This window comes from Apodemus sylvaticus, chromosome 11 (assembly GCF_947179515.1).
Source record: "Apodemus sylvaticus chromosome 11, mApoSyl1.1, whole genome shotgun sequence".
NCBI classification, from domain to species: Eukaryota; Metazoa; Chordata; class Mammalia; order Rodentia; family Muridae; genus Apodemus; species Apodemus sylvaticus.
The window spans coordinates 79,619,195-79,634,529 of NC_067482.1; the positions used below are offsets into that span (position 1 = coordinate 79,619,195).

The 15,335-nt window shown below is 39.9% G+C and overlaps 1 protein-coding gene across 8 annotated transcripts in view; it reads right to left on the bottom strand.

Annotated features, from left to right (window-relative positions):
- Mtmr3 (myotubularin related protein 3) overlaps positions 1-15,335 on the bottom strand; it is a 103,256-nt gene that overhangs the window by 34,311 nt on the left and 53,610 nt on the right. For 7 of the 8 annotated variants that reach the window (XM_052199613.1, XM_052199612.1, XM_052199611.1 and 4 more), the window contains 4 exons: positions 13,286-13,375; positions 12,789-12,905; positions 5,821-5,903; positions 3,817-3,983 (listed from right to left, as the gene is read on the bottom strand). In XM_052199613.1, the coding sequence (XP_052055573.1) occupies positions 3,817-3,983; positions 5,821-5,903; positions 12,789-12,905; positions 13,286-13,375 (457 nt within the window). Of the gene's footprint in view, positions 1-3,816; positions 3,984-5,820; positions 5,904-12,788; positions 12,906-13,285; positions 13,376-15,335 lie in introns of those variants that run through there. The other variant, XM_052199614.1, reaches the window with a different exon arrangement.

A 15,335-nucleotide genomic window follows, 5' to 3' on the forward strand; every position in this document is an offset into this window, starting at 1 on the left:
AAATTACATCATAGACCGAATGAATATAACAGACTTCTACAAAATAAACATTCTTCCAGTAATCCCTGGAGCCACCTCTGAAACAGACCACATTCTAGGACAGAAAGTACATCTTAACAACAACCTAACAACTGAAATAAATTCTAGTATCTTCAGGTCTCATGGAATTAAACTACACGTTAATAACAAGAGAAGCTACAGAAACTGTCTAAATATTTGCGAACTGAGTGACTCTTAGTAAGTCACTAAGGGAACCAGGGAGAAAATTGTAACATTTCTAGAATCAAATAAAAATGCAATTTATCAGAATATTTGGGGTGCATGTCTAAGAAAAACATTTATAGCTGCATTTACATAAAAAACAAAATACTTGCTCTCTGGGCAGTCAACATTCTGGAGGCAGAGGCAGGCAGATCTCTGTAAATTCGAGGCCAGCCCAGTCTATAGAGTGAGTTCAAGGACAGCCACTTCTATAGAGACACCCTGTCTCAAATAAAATAAAATATAAAAAACACAGTCTCTCTCTCTCTCTCTGTCTCTCTCTCTCTCTCTCTCTCTCTCACACACACACACACACACACTGACATACATATTGTAGACAATACAACAGACATAAAAACAAATTGTTTTAATTATTTAAATATCACATTTATTGCTGGTGCTGGAGGGACATTCTATAATACATGTGTAGAAGCCAAAGGACAGCTTTCAGGAGTTTGCTCTCTGGCCCTGAGAACTGAACTCAAGTTGCTAGGCTTGGCAACATGCACCTTTACCTACTGAGCTATCTCACTGGTCCAATACATATTTCTTAAAAATAACTGGAACATTTTTTAAAGGCTGGACAGATTCAATGGTTGTAAAAGCGTTTGCCTGATAACCTGAGTTCAGATTCCAGGAACCCATGAAAAAAGCCAAACACAGCTGCACATATCAAGAATCCCAGAATGCACAGGAGAGATGGAGACAGGAGAAATCACCCAGAAGCTTATGAGCCAGCAAGTTTGGAGTACACAGTACAGCAGCAAACAGCTGGTAGAAGGTGAGGATTAATACTCAGTTGTCCTTCAGCTAACTACCATATTTACCCAAAGAACCCTTACAGCTAAGGAACTGGAACGAGTCTGAATGACTAACAACAGATGAATCAATAAAAGAAAATGTCCATACACAATGAAATTTGGTTTTTTTTTTATTTACTAGAAATTTTTATATGTATTTATATGTGTTTGAGAGGCATGATGTTTGCCTCAATGCTTGTGTGGAGGTCAGAGGACAATTTGCAGGAGTCAGCTCTTTCCCTCCCCCATATGGGCCTACTGATTAAACTCAGGTCATCAGGCTGGCACAGCAAATGCTTTTACCAATTGAGCTACCTCACCCACTACAATGGAATTTTAATCAGGATTAGAGAAACTACTATTGTGAAGACATTTAGTTAAACAGAATTAGGCATCATTATTGTTAAGCAAAGCAAGTCAGACTCAAAGGGGAAAAAAAAAATGTTTGTGGGAAAACTGTTTGACCTCCACAGGCACTGCCCAGGCATGGTCCATACATATAAATGCAGGCAAAAATTCATACACACAAAGTAATTCTTTTACTCTTAGAAACTGGTGTGTGTGTGTGTGTGTGTGTAAATATAGCTCTCAGTCACTTATCTAGCACCAAGCCTACCTGGCTGTGGCCATGCTCCCCACCATGATGATGATGGACAAACCTCAGAAACTGCAGACCAGCACCTCAAATATACGCTTTCTTTAGAACTGCCTTGGTCACGCTGTCTCTTCACAACAACAGAATAGTGAGTGACTAAGGCTCACAACTTCTCCACCATGATGGACTGCCATGAACTATGAGCCAGAACGAACCTCTCCATTGCTAAGCCGCTTTGCTTTGTCAGATATTCTATCACAGCAGTGAGAATACAACTACTTTCGAAAGCTGAGGGCATGTGGGCAAGGCTGAAGCTCTGAGTCTATTGCTTGCCTGAATATGAGATAAGGTAGATATTTAACAATACTTTACAAAGACTTTCAAGTTTCACAAATGAATCTACAATGCTGAGTCCTCTTCCTAGCTAGGTCAAGGAAGTCCTAGAGTTGTGGATGCAACATGACGATCCACTATGACAGGCTCCACAGCTGAACACTAAAACTGACATGAACACAAGACAATGAGTGACAGTCATCCCAGGTTCCTGCCTGCTGACGCACTCAGTGCCGAGCAGGAGACTAGACATCAAAGGCTCTATGTATGGCTGAAAGACAAAACCAAAATCTACACCTCAGAGCCTACATCTGGGCTCTCTCATGCTCTGGGCTACACTATACTCTGAAATATTTCACATGTTGTTTAATCCTTGAGAAAACATAACAATATGGCTGTCTGGTGTGTTCCTGTTGTAAGTAAGCTATGGCTACCAACATTCAACATGTTGAGAACCATGAAAGGTAGAATAAAAAATGGTAGACACTTTTATCTTTGTATATGCAGTATACCTACGTAAAAGAAAAAAAAATCTAAACCTATTCTCTATCCCGCCCCCTGCCCCGTCTCTTTCTCTCTCCAAGTATTGTCAGTAAAGTCCATATAAGTAAAAGCAGTCAGCATCAGTGAGAACCACACGTGCATCTTGAGAAGAAAATTAATGCAACCTTCAAACCAAGAGAATTCTCCAACTCATTGTTAGGATGACTATCTTGCAGCTCCATGATTTCCAGAGGGCTTTTATAAGCCTCATGTATTAGAGGTAGAAAAACATTTACTGAATTGAACTCTGTCGCATTAACACACTTGATCTTTAAGATACCCATATTAATTTGGAGAGGAAGAATATAAAATGTTCCAGTTTGACAAACAACGGAAACTGAAGGTCAGAAAGTTAAGTGGCTTGCCTAGTATTATTTTCAGTTAAACATAGAGTATGGGTTTGAATTCAGCCTTTTGAATTCTAAAATCAAGATGATTCAGTTGTGTTGCTGAGCAAGCCAAAGGACCTAAAGCTGGATCCCTAACACCCATGTAAAAGTAGAGCACCGTGGCACATGCCTACAATCCTAGTCCTGGGAAGGCAAAGACAGAAGAGTGCTGGAGCTTGGTGGCCAGTTAAAATTGGTTAACTTGGTGAGCTTTAACTTCTCTTAAAAAATAAGGTAGCCAGCCTTAAAGGAAAATACCCAAATCACTCTTGCCTCCATACATGTGTGTGGCTAACACACACAGACACACACACACATACATACACACACACATACACACACACATACACACACACATACTAATTGACACTACAAATAACTGTCTTAGCATACATAAAATCTAGGGTTCAATCCTAGCATGCCACATACATACATGTATCTCTTATTCACTCACTCACTCACTCACTCACTCACTCACTCACTCACTTACTCACACACACACATACACACAGATACCATTTTAATAAAAGATCAGGGAAAAAGTAAGAGAATAAAGTGAGAAATTAAGTATTTTTACATAAATGTCCAAGGCTAATCTGGTTTAAAGCCTATTAAATGCTATTTAACCTGAATACCTGTTACCAAGAATGCACAGCTTCCTTCCATTAGGGTTCCATAATCCCCACAAACCTTCTTAGTCATTTTTGGCCTAGGAAGCTAATATATCACAGGTTTTTTTGTCCTCCTTCCCCTGAAAAGCGGGAAATACGTCATACTAAACTAATGGAAACTAATGGGGAAAAGCTAGATGACAGAGATTGAAGGCATGACTCCTCTAGGTTCCCATTTCATGATAAGGACCTCTAAGCAAAACTTCAGAAGAAGCCTGGCCTACCTGGTCTGCACAGGTCTCCATGCTGCTCCTTTTCACTGGCATAGACCTCCATGCACCAAGCGTGGTATGCAAATGAGAAGAGATCTTCTATTTTACCAGGTGGTCGGATTGCATTGTTCAATCTCTTAAGCCAATCTTGACATTGCTCAAAGGTTGGGAACTGACACCTTTGCAAAGCAAAACAGGTATAAATGTCATCAGATGACAGTCGATAATGATGTCTAAGAAAAGCCACCATTTCAAGAGTGTCTATTCAGAATAAAGATGAATGAAGAAAGCGCCAGAGACAGTTATTTACTACTACTTACAATAAAAACAGATGCAACACATTTTAGCCAGTGGTGCAGAAGAAAAAAAGAAGGGAGTTCAACATATGGAAAATCTATTATTTTGATCTAATGAATCTCTTCTAATAATTAATAGTGATTATCAAAGTAAAGTACTAGCTTATCTCTTAAATAATCAGGTCTTACACTACCTCTTTAGCTTGTTTTACAGCTATCTCTCTTAAGAGAAAAGCCCTTTTTCTTTTGCTGTGATATAATAGGCTACTTAGTAATCAGGTCCAACAGATCCAAAATAAGGCAGGACACACAGACATTCAGCTGCAACCATACAGAGAACAAAACAGTTCTACTACCAATAGACAATTTCAGTATATACCTTTAAAGGGTTAAAATAATTAGTACATATTAATTTTTGAGACCTTTTATCTTTATTTTTAAATGTAGTGAAACTGAAACTAAGCAAATGTTTAAATCTGAGTGGCTGTCAGTTATCTATCAAAAGTAGTGTGTGTGTGGTGTGTGGTAGCTTGTTCCTGTAATCTCATTATTTAGAAAGCTGAAACAGGAGTATTGCAGTTAAGTCTCAGATCACCTTGGGGTACACAGAGAGTATCAGGAAAACACACATGAGCAGTTAAAAGGCCTGTTAAATGTCTGCTTTAACAAGGAGGTCAGCAAAGCCTTCCTTTGTCCCAGTGACTACAGTTTATCAACATGATAATACGGCATTTACTGGTATCCCAAAACAGGACAGTACATTTTGGCAAACACATGAACTGGTTCTGAGAAAATACACTACTGTTAGGAAAGCTGTAGGGGGTGGTTTGATGTCTTGATTGAGAATCTGTTTATTGATGCTAAAGGTCTTCATCCCCAATTAGTTTTTGATCTATCAATAAAGATGTCAGTGGCTAATGGCTGGGCAGAAAGAAAGAGGCAAGACTTCCATGCTCCCACAGGCAGGGAGAAAGGAGAGAATCGACATACTCAGGGAAGGAAACAGGACAGACTTGGGGAACTACAGGGAGATTTTCTAAAATGTAGGAGGAAAGGGAAAGCAGCCCTAAAGCATCTTGGGCAGCAAGACCAATGGGCTTCACAGAAGGTAACTGAACAACTAAACTGTAGTGCTAAGCCAGGAGCAACTAAACTGAGGGCAGATTTAGAGGTGCTGAGGAAGGAGTGAGGGTAAGGGCACGCTACAGAGCCCGGCCACAGAGCCAATAAGCCAATTTAAAAATGAGCTAATATATGTATGTCTTTTATAGGAGGATCTGAGATAGCTTCTGGGTGGGTCCATGCACATGACTGGCTGAAAATGCATACACTTATGCATGCACACACACACACACACAAACTCTCATACACACAAACACATTCAAATATGTGCACACATTCACACAGACACACTCACATGTACACACAAGCTCTGCAAATAAAATAAATTTGGGTAAAGGGTTAACAGGGGTAAATGGTATACTACTATACTGTTTTAGTTTTTATATGTGTTATATATTTAAAATTATTTCCATGTAAAATGTATCTGTTTGTATACAATATACATTAAAAATAAAATATTCCAGGAACTAATTATTCAGAAATTATCCTAAGAAAGTTGATCTTCAGAAGATAGTTTCCTAACAAACTATGTAATAATAATAACTCTTTAAAGAATATTTTCCCTAATACTTTACAGCCTCACAAACACACAACCTACCTGATAACTTTGCAGTCTTTGCATGTCAAATGAAGCTGAAATATATCACGGCATTCAACGCTTTCTATAAGCTGTAATGGAACCTGCAAAATTAAAAAGAATAAAGTTCTCTTAGTGAAAAAGGCACTGACTTTGAAAATACATTGATGTATTTTCAAATACAGATCAATTAATGAACAGGGGAAGAAGCAAACAGAATTTCAAATTTAGCTGGATCAGTAGTGATTTACTAAAGAGAGGACTAGAGTTTCCCTCTTCCTAAACAATGACCAAAAGTCATGGCAGGATGACCACCGAGAAGAGGCATGGATTCTGGAAGAGAAGAGGAAATAAATCCTTGAGTATAAAACCCACAAGTTCATTTCTCACAGCACTATTGAAGATGCTATGATATGTAGTAACACAAAAGTTGAAGGCAGTAAACAAAAACACTCAAGGCTAAACAAACAAGAATGAGTGTATTCCCTGTCCCAGGTAGCAGGGTATATTTATGCCTCAGTTCTTAGCAAAGGGGTCTTCTGGAGGCCTAATTGCCGAAAGGTTACAAAACAAAGATGGTACACCAGTAGTTTCTGGTCAAGGTCTCTGATCAGTAGAATAGATCATAGATATCAAGAAGTCTTACAGCAGTGAAAGAACATAAAATAGGCTAAATCCAACATGTCCAAAAGCTGAAGAGCCTTGCTTTTCAAGTAGAACTCAATGTTTTCGTAGAATTGGAATAGTCCCACTCCCTGCCAACTGGGTCAGCAGGCTCTACTTAACAATAGTGGACAGAGATCAGATATGTCAGTGAGACAGAAGAAACACTTCTGAAGTGTGTAAATGACCCTAAGGCTAACATGAGGACATTCCTCCTGAAAATATCTGACTCACCTCCAACTCAAACAAAAGCAATTTCCAAACTACATGTGATAAATGAATACATTCTTTTTGTTTGTTTTTGTTTTTTGAGACAGGGTTTCTCTGTAAGCTGTGGCAGTCCTGAAAATCATTCTGTAGACCAAGCTGGTCTCAGACTCAGGGATCCTCCTGCCTCTGCCCCCTGAGTCCTGGGATTAAAGGTATCTGCCACTACCACCTGTCTCTTTTAAAGGGGGAGGGGGGGTCCTTATGCATCCCAGGCTGGCCTTAAAACTCCCTAAGTCACTGAAGACAACCTTCACCTTCTGACTCACTTGCCTTCCCAAGTGCTAACATGACAGCCCAGTACCACCATGGCTTGTTTATGTAGTACTTGGATCCAACCCAGGGTTTGATGCACACTAGGCAAGCACTTCTCCAAGTGAGTTATATCTACCAGAGTGCATTCTTAACACCCTGGGGGGGGGGGATGGGGGGGGATGGCTTACTTGTCCATATCACTGTATTAAACCCAGTCAAACTGTGGCTGTAGGAGCTGCAAGGAGCATTCCAACAATTTGTTTAAGTTTGTTCAGGTGGAGGCAATCTCCTCTAAGGCATAGGAAAAACCGGAAGTGCTGGCTGCACAGGGTGGCTCCAAGTCAGGCCTGCCACCTTCAGGGCTGACTTACTCCAGCTCTGACCTACTGTGCAGCTGCCAGAATCAGCAGAGATCCCTCAGAACAAGAATGCTGGGACAAAAATAAGGTCAGGGCTAGAAGACTGAAACACAGAAACAGAAACTGGGGCACAGATTGGAAAAGAGTAACAAACCAAATAATATTCAGATAAGCCTGGGAGTTTTTGTCTCAGGGTGAAAGACTTGTTTCTAAGTGTAAAATCTATTAAAACTCTCCCACAATTGTAATAGAACTAGAGTAAGAGGAATACTATGCATTCTTGCTTATATTCCAAGAAAAAAAAGCTTTGACTTTTCTGTTTGTTTAAACCCTTAACCCCAAGATGCCGCATGAAAAACTGCAGCTGATGCAGCTAAAATTTCATTGAAGAGCCTGTAAATCTAGGGTAGGAGAGGGAGGGAGAGAGTTACTGTGTTTGAATACAGAGATCAGGAGGAGAGAGATTAAGGCAGGTAGAAGTACACGCTGCCAAACCTGGCAACCTGAGTTCAAGGTTCACACACAATAAAGAAATATATTTTAAAAAAAAAGACAAAATGTAACACTAACTAGTTCTCAGGTAGTTCTATGGGTTCCCTATAAACAGACTCTGGGTTTTTTTGTGTTGTTGTTGTTTTTAAATGAGTTCCTACTAGCTAGCTACCTTCCCTCCACCCACCACCATCTCTCAATACATGGTGGGATCATCTGCCAGTTTGGCAAATGAAAGGCCTATAAAGCTTTTACTTTCATTTGCAATTTTGTATATGTGCACATGTCTACACGTAGGCATTTGGCATTCTTTGAACACGACAACCTAGGAGGCCAGAGGTATTGGATCCTCTAGAGCTGAAATAACAGTTGGTTGTGAGCCACCCAAGAGTTGGGTACTGGGGCTGAATTCAGGGCATCTGCAGGGGCAAGTTTGTGCTCTTAACCACTAAGCCATGAAAGATGATAATGGAAGAAGGGAGGAGGAAGAGAAAAAGGAGGAGGAAGAGAAAAAGGAGGAAGAAGAGAAGGTTGGTTCTTGCATCCAAATCAATTGGAATCAGTGTGGAAAAATGCAGATTTTTTAATTTCATGTGTACAGGTATTCTACCTGCATATATGCCTGCATACCATATGCATGACCCTCAGAGGCCAGAAAGAGCATCAGATCTAGAGTTACAGATGGCTGTGAGCCACTGTGTTGGTGATGGAACCAAACTCAAGTTCTCTGCTAGTACAACCAATGGCTCTTACCCCTGAGCCACCTCCCCTAGCCCTGCAAAACATCAAATTTTTATACAAAGATTATCACATGTAAGAGTAGAGTTAATAAAACAAGAAATACCTGGTTCTGTTCCAATTGAGCCTCCCTGTTGTTTCTTTCCATCCCAGGCTCCCCTACAGTTCCCCATACATCTAACCAAGTTTTTCTCCTTTCTTAAGGCTACACCACTGCTCTAGCTCTCTCAACCTCCCTCACATACCAAAATCAAAAACAAAAAATTCTCATAGTCTTTAACACCTCCCATACCTAGTACACAACCTAACCAAGAAACAAAATTTTATAAATCATCTCTGCGTAAAACTTCTTTTCTAAGTTTTATTTATTATTCTGCACATACACACTCATGCACCCATGCAAGCACCACAGCAAGCTTCGAAGGCTCAGAAGACTACAGGGAATTGGTTCTCTCCTTCCACCTTACGTGGGCTTCCGGGATTCAGGTCCAGCAACTACCCTTAACTGCTGAGCCATTTCTTCTACCCTCTGTCCACATTTTTAAAAAAAGTATGTATTTTATGTATATGAGTGCTCTTTATACAAGAATGCACAGAGGAAATCAGATCCCATTACAGACAGTTGTGAGCCGCCATGTGGGTACTGGGAATTGAACTCAGGACCTCTGGAAGAGCAGCCAGCTAAGCCATAGTACAGTGCCTCAGTATATATTAGTGAAGGTCATAATTCCATTGCTTATGCATAAATTGTGGGCTTTATCTTCACCCCAACAAAATATTCCCTTATGAACAAAATTCACTGGCAAAAAAGAAGAGACTCATGCAGAGAAGACACGATTGCAAGGTAAATACCCAACACTCACGAGCAACTTGTTCCAAACAGTGAAGCAGCCATCACCTGAGTCTCAGCCACTCACTGGGGTTTTAGAAGCAGCAGACTGTGAATCAGTCTGTCAAATTACAACAAAACCTGTTTTAACTGTTCATAAATCCTACCTGAATACTTAGTTGTAAGCTTCAAAGAAAAATAGTTTAGGAAAAATAAAGAATAGAAGATTGCACATGCCATGAATGCTACAAATGGACTCTATCACAGAGGTACTTCACCCTAGGAACTGTAAGCCTGATGCATACTGTGACTGTGTAGATTAAAGTGATAGTGCTTATAGTATCCAAACCTACAAACACTCAATGTGCTGTGAAATTAAGAGAATATTTGATATTGGGTAGCTATTTAAAATTTAATGGCAAGTCATTTTCTGAAGTACTAAATAATGCAAAGTGGGTCATGCCACAATAGAGATAGCACAATTGGGTTCTAATGGCTTAAATGTGCATGATTCAGATAAAATAACCTTTAATAGAGTCTCTTGATTTCCTGTGTTTTGCTGTTAATACATACCTATTGAAGATAGAGTAGAGGGATGCAGAGAGAGAGGCAGCCCCGTCAATCCTCCAGGCTCCATCAAGTACCTGCTACAGGAGGAGTCAGCCTTTCCCTTCCTGACCTCGGGCTTCAGGGACCCTTGCACTAACTTGGGGTCTCTTAATAGGAAATGTTCATAGCCACTACAATGTCAAGATACTTTTGCACAATCACTTTTCTGCACAAACACAGCATCTGGAGTTTTGTAACTGACACATGGGCTCTAAGACTCAGAGTTAAAAGGCTAGAGAAACGCTTCATGTGAGGAAATGGATTAAAAGTAAGTACGGCAGTCTGTTTCCTTATACATTGTATACACCAATTACACTCTGGTGGGGGGGGAAGGTCAGACTACAACCTACTCAGATAGCTACTATAAGAGATAAATCATGAATGGCATAGGCCTAGTCACAGAAGCACCCTGTTTTAAAATGAACTTCAAATCCAAAAGACGAGGCTGGTGAGCTGGCTCAGAGTTTAAGAGCACTGGCTGGTCTTCCAGAGGTCCCGAGTTCAATTCCCAGCAACCACATGGTGGCTCACAACCATCTGTAATGAAATGTAGTGCTCTCTTCTGATCTTCAGGCATACATGTAGGAGACTGCTGTATACATAATAAATAAATAAATCTTTTAAAAAAATCCAAAAGGGGAGAAATGATCTAATATTCATTTCAGACCCATACTAACTTCAATTCATTGCCCATTTACTGAATTGCACGGCATCAGGAGACATGTTGGATCATGAAGATACAAAGACAAGACAAAACAAAGAGTTACAGCATGTCTAATAAATGCTGTGGAAGTACCTTAAGATATAGAAGCAGCCCACTGAGCGCAATTATTGCCAAGAAGGGAACGGGACTGACCATAGCTTCACAGGGGAAGTTACCCCTGAACTGAGTTCTGAGAGATGAAGAGACGTTCCCCAGGGAAGAGAAAAGGGAAAATGTGCAAAACTATGAGGTCTGCCTGAGTGGTCCAGGGAAGCTAGTGTTACTAGTAAGGGGGACAGAAGAGCTGACAGGACAAGGGCCACAGCCTCACACCATGCTGCATAGTCTGACTATCACAAAACAAGAAACCAATGAAAGCTTTATGACAATGTGATTCTCCAAAAGACCTGATTCCCAAATGAATCTAAGAATAGACCTTTACATACTTAGCCAAACCCAAGAAGCAGATAAACGGGGCATGGGAAATGTAGTAAAATGAACCCTTATTCTCACAGGCAGTTTAGTTACAAGTGCCCTGATTCTAATCATTTAAAGAAGAAAAAGTTAAGTTTACTTTTTTACTCACTTCCCTAGGATATGGTAGGAATTTTCAAAGCTATTACTTTATCCCTTCCACCTTTACCCACTGGTCATAAGTACTCAAATCCAAATAAGCTTTTGTTGTGATGGTTAGTTCTTGTTAACTTGACATAAACAAGAGTCATCTGGGAAGAGGGTCCCCTGAATTGAGAAATTATCTCCATTAGGCTGGCCAGTGGGCATATTCTTGATTAATGTTTGTTGTGGGAAAACACAGGCTATAGTGGACAGTATAACCCCTGGGTTCCTGCTTTGGCTTCTCTCAATGACAGACTGTTAACTATAAGATGAAATAAACCTTTTGTTTGTAGGTTTTTCAAGACAGGGTTTCTCTGTATAGCTCTGGCTGTCCAGGAACTTGCTCTGTAGACCAGGCTGGCCTCCTGAGTGCTGGGACTAAAGAAATCCTCAACCATACCCAGATGAAATAAATCTTTTCTTACCAAAGGTGCTTCTGATCACTACAACACTGTCAACATAGTACATTTTCTTTTTCCTTGATGACTTTGGTGTATACTAATGGACAGAATATAGATATAACCCAAATCTAGTAGGCTGATAGAAGAATTCAGGTCAAAATGGCTCAGAAACATAAATGTGTTAACTATGATAAACAAATAAATACTAAATGCCAACTCAAAAATGACAGCCACTGACCTTGTCATAAAGAATACAACTTGAATAGTTAAGCAACTTATAGAAAGGTGAATAAAATGAATGTAAAAAACAGATTTCAAAGAATTCCTCTAAATAAACATAATCTGAATGTAGGCCTGAGCTCTGACAGGCATCACAACACACTTCTCAGCACTGACACCAAATACAGAAAGTCACAAGACTGGCAATCAAAGAGGAGGAACATTTCCCACTGGCAGAAATCTGTGAACTTGTGAGCTTTTCTGGGTTGGTTCACCGACGACTCCTAAGGATAGTGGTGAATTAGAAGAACCAGTTCTACTGAATGGACTCTCATAACCAAAAAAAGGGCAACTTCAAGCTTCCCTTTTCCTTAGGTAAGAGCCCAATATGCAAACAAACAATGTACTAACTCCTTATCTGCTTAAAGAGCACTGGAGCAACTTTATCCAGTATGATGGTCTGTAGTGAGCTCAAAGAACATCTTTTCATTTATTGTTAAGATCCAAGAAATGATCTCAACGGAAGCAGCTGCTAACTACTAAATAATGCAAGATTCAGGGAAAGGCCTGTACAACCTTTACACCTTTATAAAGCTTAATAATATAAGCAGTGCCTGGTACAGACTATCTCCTATTAGCTAAGAATGGATACCTCAGCAGACAAGACACATTATTTTAAATAAGCATGGGAGTTTCTTATTAACCTGATATCCTTTAGCATGAAATTAACTGAGAGGACAGCACAGCACAGAACACTTTCATACACCTAAGCCCATACAACTCTCACCTCTTCGCTGGCCTGTCACCTTACAGGGAGAATGGCTGGCATCACTTACATTAACAAGAGACTCCTTAAACTTGATGTGAAGCCTGTAATTAGAAAGGGCAATGATGGCATCCTCAGCACGGCCCACATACTCTGTGCTCTCTCCGTGAAGTTCAAGGAAAGGAACCTGAAAAACAGAAGAAGAAACCTTTCAGAGTTCCAAAGCAGAAAAGCCAAGTCTTGAAAAATAAGTCTGATGAATAAACTGTCAGTAAGCAAAAAGACAAAAACCCTCTGCCACACAAGTTAAAGCAAAAATCTAAAGGATGGCTTATACTTTATGTACCCAAGTTATAGACTTATAAGGAATGATGAGATGAATGATCACCTCAAACAATGAACTTTTAAGAAACAACTTGTAAAAAGGAATAATGTTTTACAGATTGCATTTTTATAAGTACAGTTTAAGAATTATGTCTACTATGTATTACTTCAATCCACTAGTTTTGCTCCATCATTACCATAAGGCTAAACACATATTACACAGTTTAAAATGGCCTAATTTACCTGCAGATTCTCATCCTCCCGAATCAGCTGCTTCCTGGGAAAGATCTGATTGGCCTGGATGCACTCAAGGCTATGCCGCATCTCTTCATCCTGGAAAAATCCCACAATATTTAATAATTTTAAAACTTCTACTAATCACCCATATTTGATTCTTTTATACAACTTATATAATTATAAAAATAACCCAATGACCATTTTGAAACAAGCAGAAAAGTTCAAGAAAAAAAATCTTTCCTCAAGTGTTTCATTTGATATATTACATACTGCAATGGTTTGTAGAAGGGCTCTCCAAAGGCCTACATGTTAAAGGCTTTGGTGCTAGAGTGCAGGACTGTCAGCAGGGAGTTAGAAACTCTGAGAGGCAGGCCCTCTTCTCTGTTTTCTGGGCTCCACCAGGTGAGTGGTCTTTTTCTATCACATGTTCCCACTTTGATATACTGCCTCACCACACACCCAAAAGCAAGGAGTGGCTGACCAATACTGTTAACCAAAATAAACCTTTTCTCCTTGTTAGTTAACTTCTTTGAACATTTGTAATAACACAAGTCTGACTGATAAAGGTATCCCTAATCTGAAGACACACTAGGGCAAACCGTATCAGGCATTACCAGACTCTGAGAACCAAGAGGCTATTGGTAAATCTGCTACATATTTTAAACAAATACAAGAAGCAGGTATGTCACTGGGGGTGGGTGGGCTTTGCGGTTTCAAATGCTGTCAACTACCATTCCAGCACCATGCCTGCTACCTGCCACCTGCAACCATGCTTCCACCGTGATCATGAAGAACTACCCTTTGGAATTGTTAGCAAATCCCCACTTAGACGCTTCCTTTTATAAGCCTCCTTCATCATGGTGCCTCTTCCCAGCTACGGAACAGTAACTAAGACATAGCCTTTATAATGTGTGGTCACCCTACTCCATAGCTTTGGGGCAGAAGGAACCCCAAGAGGACTGTGCTGGGCACCACAGAGACCTCAGCAGTACCAGAAAGAGGACTAAACTGCTGGTCATGTGGCACACATGGAAGGCTAAGCACTCAGTGCAGAGCAGCTTTGGTGTCCAAACGCCACTCATGGGCACTGGTGTACATACCATGCCAATACTAGGCAAGCTTATTGAAAACTATAGGCAAATAAAAATATACTTTAAATAAAAAATAATAGGTGGTTGGTCGTGGACCTTTAATCTCGGCAGTTGGGAGGCAGAGACAGGCCAGTCTGGTCTACAGGGCGAGTTCTAGGACAGCCAAGACTATACAGAAAAACCCTGTCTTGTATACAATGCCCCAACCCCCACAAAAAACTAGTAAATCATCATCATGCTTTGGGTACAAGATTAAATCAGAAAAATTGTGAGGTCCACAAATTTTGAGAATACTGGTGTGCCTTGAAGAAAGAAGAAATTACCTTCCTCCTCCTTTTAATATGATATAACTACACAACTGGGGGGGGGGGATTACCTTGTTTTTAATTTTGAAAAGCATTACCCATATGTCCCTAATGAAGCCTGAAATTAACATGGTATTTTCAATTACTTCTTGGTGTACCAGCCAAAACACCTTAGGAAAACAAAACAAAACACACACACACACACACAAAGACAATGTTATAGAAAATAACTTCTCTAGTCCTCAAAGCTTTGCTTATATATCCTTATGACTAATAAGCTGTAGCTATGTTCCATCTTTTCTGCCTATTGTCCAGATGCCACTGAAATGCCCTTTGTTTTCTCATGTGAACCCTATGGGTAGTGTGTGCACAGCTGCCTCATTTGCCATGGGGTCAAAAGAGTCCTGAAAACATAATAGGAAAGGAAGGGAACTGCTTCCATCTAATAAATTCATATAGAATGTGTGTTATGTGTGACCATGTTTGTTAATTAGCTCAATGTGACCATTCTATATGTTTATTTTGTAATATATTTTACAATAAATGTTTTGTAATTTTGTCAAAGAAAAAATATGTAGTGGCCATCTAACAATTCTCTACACACACCAAATAAACACACAAAAATCACTTTCACTATGTCTTGCTTCCTACAATTACTTT